Source organism: Cherax quadricarinatus, chromosome 58, assembly GCF_038502225.1.
Source record: "Cherax quadricarinatus isolate ZL_2023a chromosome 58, ASM3850222v1, whole genome shotgun sequence".
NCBI classification, from domain to species: domain Eukaryota; kingdom Metazoa; phylum Arthropoda; class Malacostraca; order Decapoda; family Parastacidae; genus Cherax; species Cherax quadricarinatus.
In genome coordinates, this window is record NC_091349.1 from 1,356,844 (window position 1) to 1,370,837 (window position 13,994).

At 43.9% G+C, this 13,994-nt stretch overlaps 1 protein-coding gene across 1 annotated transcript; it reads left to right on the forward strand.

Annotated features, from left to right (window-relative positions):
* The first annotated feature begins 10,294 nt into the window (after window positions 1-10,294).
* On the forward strand, window positions 10,295-13,711 carry LOC128697953 (uncharacterized). The gene is made up of 3 exons (XM_053789940.2): window positions 10,295-11,159; window positions 11,968-12,653; window positions 12,931-13,711. The coding sequence occupies exons 1-3, from the start codon at window positions 11,157-11,159 to the stop codon at window positions 13,193-13,195; spliced, it is 954 nt and encodes a 317-aa protein (XP_053645915.2). The 5' UTR covers window positions 10,295-11,156; the 3' UTR covers window positions 13,196-13,711.
* The last annotated feature ends 283 nt before the right edge of the window (window positions 13,712-13,994 follow it).

The following is a 13,994-nucleotide window of genomic DNA, read 5'->3' on the forward strand; positions in this document are numbered from 1 at the left end:
AGGTGAGTACACACACACACACACACACACACACACACACACACACACACACACACACACACACACACATACACAGGTCCCCTGGGATAGGAACCGACATCACTTGCAGACAGAAGTTCACTCAGAACACAGTGCTCCCAGCAACATTTCAGAACACAGTGCTCCCAGCAACACCCGTTTCAGCAACATGCTACAGCTCCTGGGCTTATAGGCTCTGTGAACATAGATAATAAATCCACGTAAAGTGAACCCAGCATTTCAAAAACGCATTGAAAAAGAATATACAAAATTTTGAGTCGAGGATCAATAGCAGAAATTATGACAAAATCTCAGTCTCTATGGGTATAAAATCTCGCTTTTTTTCCTGTTTTTTTATTTCAATAGAGGCTGTGTGTTTTGTTTTAAACAGCTGTCAATCTTAGAAGGATTTAGACGGTGTATTGCAGACATCGTGTAGACAGGGAGCAGCCACGTCGACACTCCCACACCTCCTGTCACCTTCTTCACGTCGACAATGGTAAGTGAAGATAATAGACTCACAGTACAGTGACTGCAACACTACACAACCCTCACACAGATGCACTATAATACAAGTCTTTATTGACGACATTTCGGCCACACAGTGGGCGAAACGTCGTCAGTAAAGACTTATTTTATCTCCAAACAGCACGCAGGAGACCCAAACTATATATACATATATATATATATATATATATATATATATATATATATATATATATATATATATATATATATATATATATATATATATATATATATATATATATATATATATATATATATATATATATATATATATATATATATATATATATATATATATATATGCAATAAGATCACAGTAAACAGGTGATTTCAGAATATGCAAAACAACCACTCTGAAAGAATAGAGAAATTCCAAGCGCTTGGAATTTCTCTATTCTTTCAGAGTGGTTGTTTTGCATATATATATATATATATATATATATATATATATATATATATATATATATATATATATATATATATATATATATCATGTTTTTGTTGATTCAGAGTTTATGGGTGGCTGTGATGGGCGTGTGGGCGGCGATGGGCGTGGAAGGATTCAATGGGATGCTGAGGACGGGGAGAGTGACATCAGGAGCATCCTGGGATGACCTCCCTCACGCCCGTGCCCATGCCCACGCCCACGCCAAGGCTAAGGCCCACGCGAACACCATGGTGCCCGGCCTTTTGGCACATTCAGTCAGGTAAGGCAATGACGCAGACAATGACGCAAACAATGATGCAGACAATGACGCTGATTATGACGCAATGATAAGAGCATTAGAAATGGCAGAATTTCTTTACGTGCAAGACATTAATAATAATAATAATAATAATAATAATAATAATAATAATAATAATAATAATAATAATAATAATAGATACAGTAGTAGTAGTAGTTTAGTACTAGTAATGGATAGAATAGTAGTAGTAGTAGAAGTCCCCACTGTGATCTAACACGTTCATATATGCCTGCAGGATGTTCAAGCCTCTACCACTTAAAGCATTCCATTGTAGCCCGTCTCTCCAACCCTCCCTGCGATCACCCCTTCACTTCCTTCCACCTAAGATTTATACACCCTCCTGGCCATCGTGTTCTGCTCCAGCCTCTCTAATTTTTCAGGCCACCTCAGCAACCCCTCCTCAGCCCTCTCAATCATACATCTGCTAACCCCACTCAGTATTCTAACCTTTGAGCTACGAAGTCACTTCTCTGAATAATATTTACACCACACATCGACCACATCTCCACTGTCTCCAGCCACCTAGGTGATGCAACGTTGAAAACCCATGTTTCACACCCATTAAATTTACTCGATACACAAAGAGATAGTACTAGGGTACTATCTGAAGTATTAGCAAGTCAGTGTCAACACTGCCTTGCTCTGAGTTCAGACGCTGCCTATTCTACGTATATGCACTATGTATATACACTGAGATATAAACAGCCGTGACTGCAGATACACTACCTTGAAATACATATATCGGTTCATATACACTGAGAGATATACACATATCTGTGTATACGCTATTCATACTACATCTACTGCCTCTGCTTCTACTTTTCAGGTACTGGAGCAACAGCCAGGTACTTGCCTGGTACAGCATATACACCAGTCAGCTGGGCCAGCGTTACAGCACTCCATGGGACGGTCAGAACCAAGGGGAATACACCACTGAACCACCAAGGACTACCTCAGGCTACAGTGCTGCTAGGAACGACTACAGCCGGTCCTTCAGCATGTTTTCTCTGAAGAAACAGCAAGGGACCAGAGGCAACAGCCCTGGACGTCAGGGACATCAATTTCGCAGCGCAGGTCCCAGGGACATCAATCTGGGCAGCAGGAAGTCACATAATCAGCTCCAGTACAGAAGCAGGAGATACCGCAGCAGAAGGAGCATCAGCAGCAGTAGCAGCAACAACAGCAGCAGCAAAAACAACAACAACAGCAGAAACAGCAGTCTCAGCAGCACTAATAGCAGTAGACGCTCATATATAAACAGACCCATATACTCCCACTCGCTCTACCCCCACTCCACCCACTCCACACTCCTCCACCCTCTCTACTACCCTCCCTTCTTCACTTCCGTTGCCCTGTTCCTCTTCTCCTCGTTCCTCTTCCTCCTCCTGCACCTCCTCCTGAGTGAGGAAGACTCGGGTCCTCCTAATCAAGAACTCTCTAAGATCCCCCTGCAGCTTCCCACTCTTACTGTCATTCTTAACACTACACTCAACAGGGAGAATTACTTAGCTGGTGGTGGCTGTGGTGGTAGTGGTGGTAGTGGTGGTAGTGGTGGTAGTGGTGGCTGTGGTGGTAGTGGTGGTGGTGGTGGTTGCGGTAGTGGTGGCTGTGGTGGTAGTGGTGGCGGTAGTGGTGGTTGTACTGGTAATGGTGGTTGTGGTAGTGGTGGCTGTGGTGGTAGTGGTGGTGGTGGTGGTTGTGGTAGTGATGGCTGTGGTGGTAGTGGTGGTGGTAGTCGTAGTAGAGGAGGCTGTTGTGGTGGTGATTGTAAAGGTGGTGGTGGTGGTGATGGAAATGGTGGTAGTTGTTGTAGCGGTTATAATGGTGGTGATGGTGGTGATGGAGGTTATGGTGGGGTTGGCGACTGTTTGAATGGTGGTGATAGTTACGGCAGTAGTGGTGGTGGTGGCAGTGGGGGCAGTGGTGATGGTGGTGATGGTAGTAGTTACGGCAGTGGTGGTGGTGGTGGTGGTGGTTACGCCAGTGGTGGTGGTGGAGGTTACGGCAGTGGTGTTGGTGGTGGTAGTTATGGCAGTGGTGGTGGTGGTGGTGGTAGTTATGGCAGTAGTGGTGGTGGTGGTGGTAGTTAGGGCAGTGGTGGTGGTGGTGGTGGTAGTTAGGGCAGTGGTGGTGGTAGGATGCTATAATAGTGATGGTGGTGGTGATAGTTCTGGTGGTGGTGATGGAGATAGTGGTGGTGGTGATGGTAGTGGGGGTGATGGTAGTGGTGGTGGTGATGGTAGTGGTGGTGATGGTAGTGGTGGTGATGGTAGTGGTGGTGATGGTCGTGGTGGTGATGGTAGTGGTGGTGATGGTAGTGGTGGTGATGGTCATGGTGGTGATGGTATTGGTGGTGATGGTAGTGGTGGTGATGGTCGTGGTGGTGATGGTAGTGGTGGTGATGGTAGTGGTGGTGATGGTAGTGGTGGTGATGGTCGTGGTGATGGTCGTGGTGGTGATGGTCGTGGTGGTGATGGTAGTGGTGGTGATGGTAGTGGTGGTGATGGTAGTGGTGGTGATGGTAATGGTGGTGATGGTAGTGGTGGCGGAAAAGCTCTACACAGAGTGCAACATACCTTGATAAAGCTCTACACAGAGTGCAACATACCTTGATAAAGCTCTACACAGACTGCAACATACCTTGATGAAGCTCTACACAGAGTGCAACATACCTTGATAAAGCTCTACACAGAGTGCAACGTATCTTGATAAAGCTCTACACAGAGTGCAACATACCTTGATAAAGCTCTACACAGAGTGCAACATACCTTGATAAAGCTCTACACAGAGTGCAACATACCTTGATAAAGCTCTACACAGGGTGCAACATACCTTGATAAAGCTCTACACAGAGTGCAACATACCTTGATAAAGCTCTACACAGAGTGCAACATACCTTGATAAAGCTCTACACAGGGTGCAACATACCTTGATAAAGCTCTACACAGAGTGCAACATACCTTGATAAAGCTCTACACAGAGTGCAACATACCTTGATAAAGCTCTACACAGAGTGCAACATACCTTGATAAAGCTCTACACAGAGTGCAACATACCTTGATAAAGCTCTACACAGAGTGCAACATACCTTGATAAAGCTCTACACAGGGTGCAACATACCTTGATAAAGCTCTACACAGGGTGCAACATGCCTTGATAAAGCTCTGCACAGTGTGCAACATACCTTGATAAAGCTCTACACAGAGTGCAACATACCTTGATAAAGCTTTACACAGAGTGCAACATGCCTTGATAAAGCTCTACACAAAGTGCAACATACCTTGATAAAGCTCTACACAGAGTGCAACATACCTTGATAAAGCTCTACACAGAGTGCAACGTACCTTGATAAAGCTCTACACAGAGTGCAACATACCTTGATAAAGCTCTACACAGAGTGCAACGTACCTTGATAAAGCTCTACACAAAGTGCAACATACCTTGATAAAGCTCTACACAGAGTGCAACATACCTTGATAAAGCTCTACACAGAGTGCAACATACCTTGATAAAGCTCTACACAGAGTGCAACATACCTTGATAAAGCTCTACACAGAGTGCAACATACCTTGATAAAGCTCTACACAGGGTGCAACATACCTTGATAAAGCTCTACACAGAGTGCAACATACTTTGATAAAGCTCTACACAGAGTGCAACATACCTTGATAAAGATCTACACAGAGTGCAACATACCTTGATAAAGCTCTGCACAGAGTGCAACATACCTTGATAAAGCTCTACACAGAGTGCAACATACCTTGATAAAGTTCTACACAGAGTGCAACATACCTTGATAAAGCTCTACACAGAGTGCAACATACCTTGATAAAGCTCTACACAGAGTGCAACATACCTTGATAAAGCTCTACACAGAGTGCAACATACCTTGATAAAGCTCTACACAGAGTGCAACATACCTTGATAAAGCTCTACACAGGGTGCAACATACCTTGATAAAGCTCTACACAGAGTGCAACATACCTTGATAAAGCTCTACACAGGGTGCAACATACCTTGATAAAGCTCTACACAGAGTGCAACATACCTTGATAAAGCCCTACACAGGGTGCAACATACCTTGATAAAGCTCTACACAGAGTGCAACATACCTTGATAAAGCTCTACACAGAGTGCAACATACCTTGATAAAGCTCTACACAGGGTGCAACATACCTTGATAAAGCTCTACACAGAGTGCAACATACCTTGATAAAGCTCTACACAGAGTGCAACATACCTTGATAAAGCTCTACACAGAGTGCAACATACCTTGATAAAGCTCTACACAGGGTGCAACATACCTTGATAAAGCTCTACACAGAGTGCAACATACCTTGATAAAGCTCTACACAGAGTGCAACATACCTTGATAAAGCTCTACACAGGGTGCAACATACCTTGATAAAGCTCTACACAGAGTGCAACATACCTTGATAAAGCTCTACACAGAGTGCAACATACCTTGATAAAGCTCTACACAGGGTGCAACATACCTTGATAAAGCTCTACACAGAGTGCAACATACCTTGATAAAGCTCTACACAGGGTGCAACATACCTTGATAAAGCTCTACACAGAGTGCAACATACCTTGATAAAGCTCTACACAGGGTGCAACATACCTTGATAAAGCTCTACCCAGAGTGCAACATACCTTGATAAAGCTCTACACAGAGTGCAACATACCTTGATAAAGCTCTACACAGAGTGCAACATACCTTGATAAAGCTCTACACAGAGTGCAACATACCTTGATAAAGCTCTACACAAAGTGCAACATACCTTGATAAAGCTCTACACAGAGTGCAACATACCTTGATAAAGCTCTACACAGAGTGCAACATACCTTGATAAATCTCTACACAGGGTGCAACATACCTTGGTAAAGCTCTACACAGAGTGCAACATACCTTGATAAAGCTCTACACAGGGTGCAACATACATTGATAAAGCTCTACCCAGAGTGCAACATACCTTGATAAAGCTCTACACAGAGTGCAACATACCTTGATAAAGCTCTACACAGAGTGCAACATACCTTGATAAAGCTCTACACAGAGTGCAACATACCTTGATAAAGCTCTACACAGAGTGCAACATACCTTGATAAAGCTCTACACAGAGTGCAACATACCTTGATAAAGCTCTACACAGGGTGCAACATACCTTGATAAAGCTCTACACAGAGTGCAACATACCTTGATAAAGCTCTACACAGGGTGCAACATACCTTGATAAAGCTCTACACAGAGTGCAACATACCTTGATAAAGCTCTACACAGGGTGCAACATACCTTGATAAAGCTCTACACAGAGTGCAACATACCTTGATAAAGCTCTACACAGGGTGCAACATACCTTGATAAAGCTCTACACAGAGTGCAACATACCTTGATAAAGCCCTACACAGGGTGCAACATACCTTGATAAAGCTCTACACAGAGTGCAACATACCTTGATAAAGCTCTACACAGAGTGCAACATACCTTGATAAAGCTCTACACAGGGTGCAACATACCTTGATAAAGCTCTACACAGAGTGCAACATACCTTGATAAAGCTCTACACAGAGTGCAACATACCTTGATAAAGCTCTACACAGAGTGCAACATACCTTGATAAAGCTCTACACAGGGTGCAACATACCTTGATAAAGCTCTACACAGAGTGCAACATACCTTGATAAAGCTCTACACAGAGTGCAACATACCTTGATAAAGCTCTACACAGGGTGCAACATACCTTGATAAAGCTCTACACAGAGTGCAACATACCTTGATAAAGCTCTACACAGAGTGCAACATACCTTGATAAAGCTCTACACAGGGTGCAACATACCTTGATAAAGCTCTACACAGAGTGCAACATACCTTGATAAAGCTCTACACAGGGTGCAACATACCTTGATAAAGCTCTACACAGAGTGCAACATACCTTGATAAAGCTCTACACAGGGTGCAACATACCTTGATAAAGCTCTACCCAGAGTGCAACATACCTTGATAAAGCTCTACACAGAGTGCAACATACCTTGATAAAGCTCTACACAGAGTGCAACATACCTTGATAAAGCTCTACACAGAGTGCAACATACCTTGATAAAGCTCTACACAAAGTGCAACATACCTTGATAAAGCTCTACACAGAGTGCAACATACCTTGATAAAGCTCTACACAGAGTGCAACATACCTTGATAAATCTCTACACAGGGTGCAACATACCTTGGTAAAGCTCTACACAGAGTGCAACATACCTTGATAAAGCTCTACACAGGGTGCAACATACCTTGATAAAGCTCTACCCAGAGTGCAACATACCTTGATAAAGCTCTACACAGAGTGCAACATACCTTGATAAAGCTCTACACAGAGTGCAACATACCTTGATAAAGCTCTACACAGAGTGCAACATACCTTGATAAAGCTCTACACAGAGTGCAACATACCTTGATAAAGCTCTACACAGAGTGCAACATACCTTGATAAAGCTCTACACAGGGTGCAACATACCTTGATAAAGCTCTACACAGAGTGCAACATACCTTGATAAAGCTCTACACAGGGTGCAACATACCTTGATAAAGCTCTACACAGAGTGCAACATACCTTGATAAAGCTCTACACAGGGTGCAACATACCTTGATAAAGCTCTACCCAGAGTGCAACATACCTTGATGAAGCTCTACACAGAGTGCAACATACCTTGATAAAGCTCTACACAGAGTGCAACATACCTTGATAAAGCTCTACACAGAGTGCAACATACCTTGATAAAGCTCTACACAGAGTGCAACATACCTTGATAAAGCTCTACACAGGGTGCAACATACCTTGATAAAGCTCTACACAGAGTGCAACATACCTTGATAAAGCTCTACACAGAGTGCAACATACCTTGATAAAGCTCTACACAGGGTGCAACATACCTTGATAAAGCTCTACACAGAGTGCAACATACCTTGATAAAGCTCTACACAGAGTGCAACATACCTTGATAAAGCTCTACACAGGGTGCAACATACCTTGATAAAGCTCTACACAGAGTGCAACATACCTTGATAAAGCTCTACACAGGGTGCAACATACCTTGATAAAGCTCTACACAGAGTGCAACATACCTTGATAAAGCTCTACACAGGGTGCAACATACCTTGATAAAGCTCTACCCAGAGTGCAACATACCTTGATAAAGCTCTACACAGAGTGCAACATACCTTGATAAAGCTCTACACAGAGTGCAACATACCTTGATAAAGCTCTACACAGAGTGCAACATACCTTGATAAAGCTCTACACAAAGTGCAACATACCTTGATAAAGCTCTACACAGAGTGCAACATACCTTGATAAAGCTCTACACAGAGTGCAACATACCTTGATAAATCTCTACACAGGGTGCAACATACCTTGGTAAAGCTCTACACAGAGTGCAACATACCTTGATAAAGCTCTACACAGGGTGCAACATACCTTGATAAAGCTCTACCCAGAGTGTAACATACCTTGATAAAGCTCTACACAGAGTGCAACATACCTTGATAAAGCTCTACACAGAGTGCAACATACCTTGATAAAGCTCTACACAGAGTGCAACATACCTTGATAAAGCTCTACACAGAGTGCAACATACCTTGATAAAGCTCTACACAGAGTGCAACATACCTTGATAAAGCTCTACACAGGGTGCAACATACCTTGATAAAGCTCTACACAGAGTGCAACATACCTTGATAAAGCTCTACACAGGGTGCAACATACCTTGATAAAGCTCTACACAGAGTGCAACATACCTTGATAAAGCTCTACACAGGGTGCAACATACCTTGATAAAGCTCTACCCAGAGTGCAACATACCTTGATGAAGCTCTACACAGAGTGCAACATACCTTGATAAAGCTCTACACAGAGTGCAACATACCTGGAGTTTACCTGGAGAGAGTTTCGGGGGTCAACGCCCCCGCGGCCCGGTCTGTGACCAGGCCTCCTGGTGGATCAGCGCCTGATCAACCAGGCTGTTGCTGCTGGCTGCACGCAAACCAACGTACGAGCCACAGCCCGGCTGATCAGGAACTGACTTTAGTTGCTTGTCCAGTGCCAGCTTGAAGACTGCCAGGGGTCTGTTGGTAATCCCCCTTATGTGTGCTGGGAGGCAGTTGAACAGTCTCGGGCCCCTGACACTTATTGTATGGTCTCTTAACGTGCTAGTGACACCCCTGCTTTTCATTGGGGGGATGGTGCATCGTCTGCCAAGTCTTTTGCTTTCGTAGTGAGTGATTTTCGTGTGCAAGTTTGGTACTAGTCCCTCTAGGATTTTCCAGGTGTATATAATCATGATAAAGCTCTACACAGAGTGCAACATACCTTGATAAAGCTCTACACAGAGTGCAACATACCTTGATAAAGCTCTACACAGGGTGCAACATACCTTGATAAAGCTCTACACAATTCCTTTGTATTTCTATTTGGGTTATCGACCTGATCAGGGGCACGCTGCCCGCTACCCAGGGGCACGCTACCCTGGGGCACCCTACCAGCAACCCAGGGGCACAATACCCGCTACCCAGGGGCACGCTACCCTGGGGCACCCTACCCGCTACCCATGGGCACAATACCCGCTACCCAGGGGCACGCTACCCTGGGGCACCCTACCAGCAACCCAGGGGCACGCAACCCACCACCCTGAGGCACCTTACCCGCTACCCAGGGGCACAATACCCGCTACCCAGGGGCACGCTACCCTGGGGCACCCTACCAGCAACCCAGGGGCACGCAACCCACCACCCTGAGGCACCCTACCCGCTACCCAGGGGCACGCTACCCGCTACCCAGCTAGCCAGGAAACTGAAGCTTGGAGAAAGCCTTGGAGAACTAAATAATAATAATAATAATAATAATAATAATAATAATAATAATAATAATAATAATAATAATAATAATAATAATAATAATAATAATGATAATGGTGATAGGAAGGGTTTCTGGCCACAGATGGCAACACTGACTTCTACCTTCCCTGGTGGTCGTATTTGGCAACGGTGTCTTGAAGTGTGGATACTGCCTGTGTGTTCAGTGTTCCACTGACCTCGGAGACTTACACTACCTCCAAGGTTTAAGTCGTACCTCCAAGGTTCAAGTCGTACCTCCAAGGTTCAAGTCGTGCCTCCAAGGTTCAAGTTGTACCTTCAAGGTTCAAGTCGTATCTTCAAGGTTCAAGTCGTATCTTCAAGGTTCAAGTCGCATCTCCAAGGTTCAAGTTGTACCTCCAAGGTTCAAGTCATATCTCCAAGGTTTAAATCGTACCTCCAAGTTGTATTTCCAAGGTTCAAGAAGAATCTTGAAGGCTTCATGGAATATTATTTTTAAGGTTTTGAGAGACTTTAGTAGTCTTAAGGACCACCTTGAAGGCACAAGAAGTACCTTGAAATCTGGTTCCTTGGAAATCTGGAGAATTATTTTGACGATTCAAGTGCCGAGTTTCTTTGAAGAATTAACAAGAATCAAGGTAATCTTAAGCAGTGATTCACACTGTTTCAGGAGTGCCACTACAGTGCCATTCTCTCCGACAGTGAAACAAGGCCACAACATCCCTGAAACTGAACGAAACACGTTCAAAACTGGAAAACTTGCCAGTTTTGTCAGCTAGTGGTGCTGACAGGGTGTTTCAGTGTTTAGTCTGGCACAGTGCCATACACCACAGCACTGGCCTCGTGCTAGATTAGAGACATCAACGGCAAACAGAGAAATAATCGACCAGCAGAACGGCGATCGAGCGGATGTAACAGGCCTCCAACGGTAACATCCTCCCCCAGGTCAACACTGACATATCAGTTAACAGTGAAATCAGGTCCAGGAAGGGCAAGTGATGGTGAGTCTTCAAACTGTTTGTTGCATTTACTGAAGAAAATAGATCAGTGATGTTTGTTGACACAAATCAGTTGACAGGTACAGCTGACAGTCAGCTGATCACTGCGTTAACAGTTGTGTCTCATTTATTTACTGATAATTCAATATTATTTTGCATTTGGTAATATTACTCTTTGTATTCGATCTTTCGTATACACAGGTATGTATGGGTGAGTATTCCTGGTGCATGTCTGTATGGCTATTGTTGTATGTTGTATATTTGACCATGTTCAAATTACAAGCACTCCAGTAACTACTAAACTTTCAATTCAATGTTTGATGATATCCTCATCATGCTTCTGAAGTCTCCCAGTTCAGGCTGATACTACTGAAGCCTCCCAGCTCAGGCTGATACTACTGAAGCCTCCCAGCTCAGGCTGATACTACTGAAGCCTCCCAGCACTGACTTGTGTGATGGAATATAACCGGACAACCTAGCTAGCTTTCTCTCCCACTATGTAACTATCATCTAGAGTAGGGTAGCAGCACACTGCTGGTGTGCCCAGTTTGTATCTGTAGATGTAGGTGAGAATTCTGACATAATTTCTCGTGGCTCAGTTGGCAGCAACCTCAAGTCACAAACTGAGGGCTAGGGTTAGATTCCCGGACGAGTGGGATGGAGGAGGGAGGGGGAGTGATCTATCCTCCGTTATCTGCCTCCAGCTGAGAATCTCCTCCTCCCTGTTGATGCTGATGCTGATGCTGATGCTGATGCTGTCTCTTTATTTTCACTCTTTCTTACAAAATCATTTCATTTTTTTCCATTTCAGAGACCAGCGGTGTGTGCTGTGGTGGTGCTGACGGGTCTGGTCACGGGTCTGAAGACCAAACGAGAGATCTCGCTAGGACCAGAAGACTTGCTAGGAGCAAGGGCCTCCGAGGAACGTCAAATCTCGGCTTTGCACGTTCCAAGCATCCTATCCCAGCCTCCTTCAGCCAACCAGATGGATACACACTCAGGATACCCTTTAAGGCTGTTGGAAACTGGGAAGTCCTACCGGGCGAAGGGCAATGGGAACGCGTCCAGCGACAGAGATGACTCCAGCACGATAGGAAACAACCTCAGCGACAACACAGAGGACGACCTCCCACAAGTCATAGATAACCTCGTCGTGGAATTCACAAATGCAGCCTCATCTCTGTACCAGAAGCTGACCTCTGGACTCATTGACTTCATTGCATCCTGGGAGGGACATGAAGACCTGCCTGACGAAGAAATGATTCTTCCTGAGGAAGAAGAGGAGGAGGAAGAGGAGGAGGAGAAGAAGGAGGAAGAGGAGGAGGAAGATGAAAACCACGAGAAGAACAGAAGAAGGGAAGAACTACGAACTCGGGAAAAGAAGGAAAATAAGAACTACGTTAAGAGGGAAAGCAAGAAAGAACTTCGAACTCACGAAGAAGAGGAAGCTAAAAGCCACAACAAAAGCAAAAGAAAAAGTCGCAGCAGTGATTACGGGTATGAGTATTTCCTGTATTATTATAGCAAATAATTTACCTATAATAGAGACACCCTTTGTGTATATATGAGAACAGTGGTGTATATGTAACTGAAGGAGTGTATATATACCAGTATTTATATGCGTACTTAGAATTTACTTCATTGTCTATTATATAATATATTCTACTACTATTACTACTACTACTACCACCACCATCACTACTACTACTACTACTACTAATAATAATAATAATAATAATAATAATAATAATAAATTCTGTATTTGTCTCGTCAGAGCTACGAAGTACGGGGAGACAGGTCTCGACAAGAGTACTCACGTCTACAGCGTCCTGGCTGTGATCGTCTTCAGCGCCTTCCTGGGGTACATGGTGTACCACTATCTTAGCAGCTCCGCCAAGGAGAAGAAGCGTAGTTCCTGGGGACTCCATGGGTGGTCTTGGAGTCACGAGGACCTCCTTCAGAACCTCCTGAAGGAGGTGACTGTCGCTGTGGTGAGGTGGACGATGCTCGAGGACCCTCCGGGAGCAGAGGATCTGTGAAATATCCACTTCGAGGCTCCTCTTACCTTTGGGGGAACCAGCCTAAGGGAATAACCGGTCAACAAGGCTGTTGGTACCAGCAGCTAGTACGATATTAATTATTTATTTAAAGAGGCAAATCCTTGCGGGTCATTCAACACAAACAGCGCTGAAGAATCGACTTCTATATATACGACCCGTGGACAACCACCCCAGACATGACCTTTCATTGACCTTTTACCTACCTTGTGCAGACCTTCCATGTATTTTTAAACAATTATTTCATATGAAGGAATAAATATTGATGGAGAAGAAAAAACAACAGACAATATAAGTTCAGTTTAGGGCAAAATCAAAATCAGAAATTCTTCAGATTTTTGTTAGAGAAATCGAGTATTTTGGGTTGAATTTCTAAGTCAATAAATACATTTCTAACTGTAGGTTATTTAACGATTTATAACTGTTGTCTGGTTTATAAAAGGTTGTTGTAATATTGTGCCAATGTGGACTTAATGTGTGGCTTTAATTTGTAGTAATAATGTATTATCTTTAATGTGTGATGCAATATAAACCTTTTCGTCCGAATAATCAATAGCGTTTTAATTTAAACCCTTACTTATAAAACATAAACCTGAGCATATGTACACTGAGAGATATGTCTCTCAGTGTATGTATGCGCTGAGAGACAGCAGCAGACAGCAGCAGACAGCAGCAGACAGCAGCAGACAGCGTCAGGCCTCCCGGGGGTGGTGTTGCCTTCACAAAAACATTAAAGCTCTGAGAGCTTTGTGAGAGTAATCTGTTAATATACACCCACGAG

Bases quoted from the DNA above. Each gene is read 5' to 3' on its own strand.
- LOC128697953 (XM_053789940.2), top strand. The intron at 12,654-12,930 runs GTATGAGTATTT...TTGTCTCGTCAG, and splicing joins AGTCGCAGCAGTGATTACGG to AGCTACGAAGTACGGGGAGA.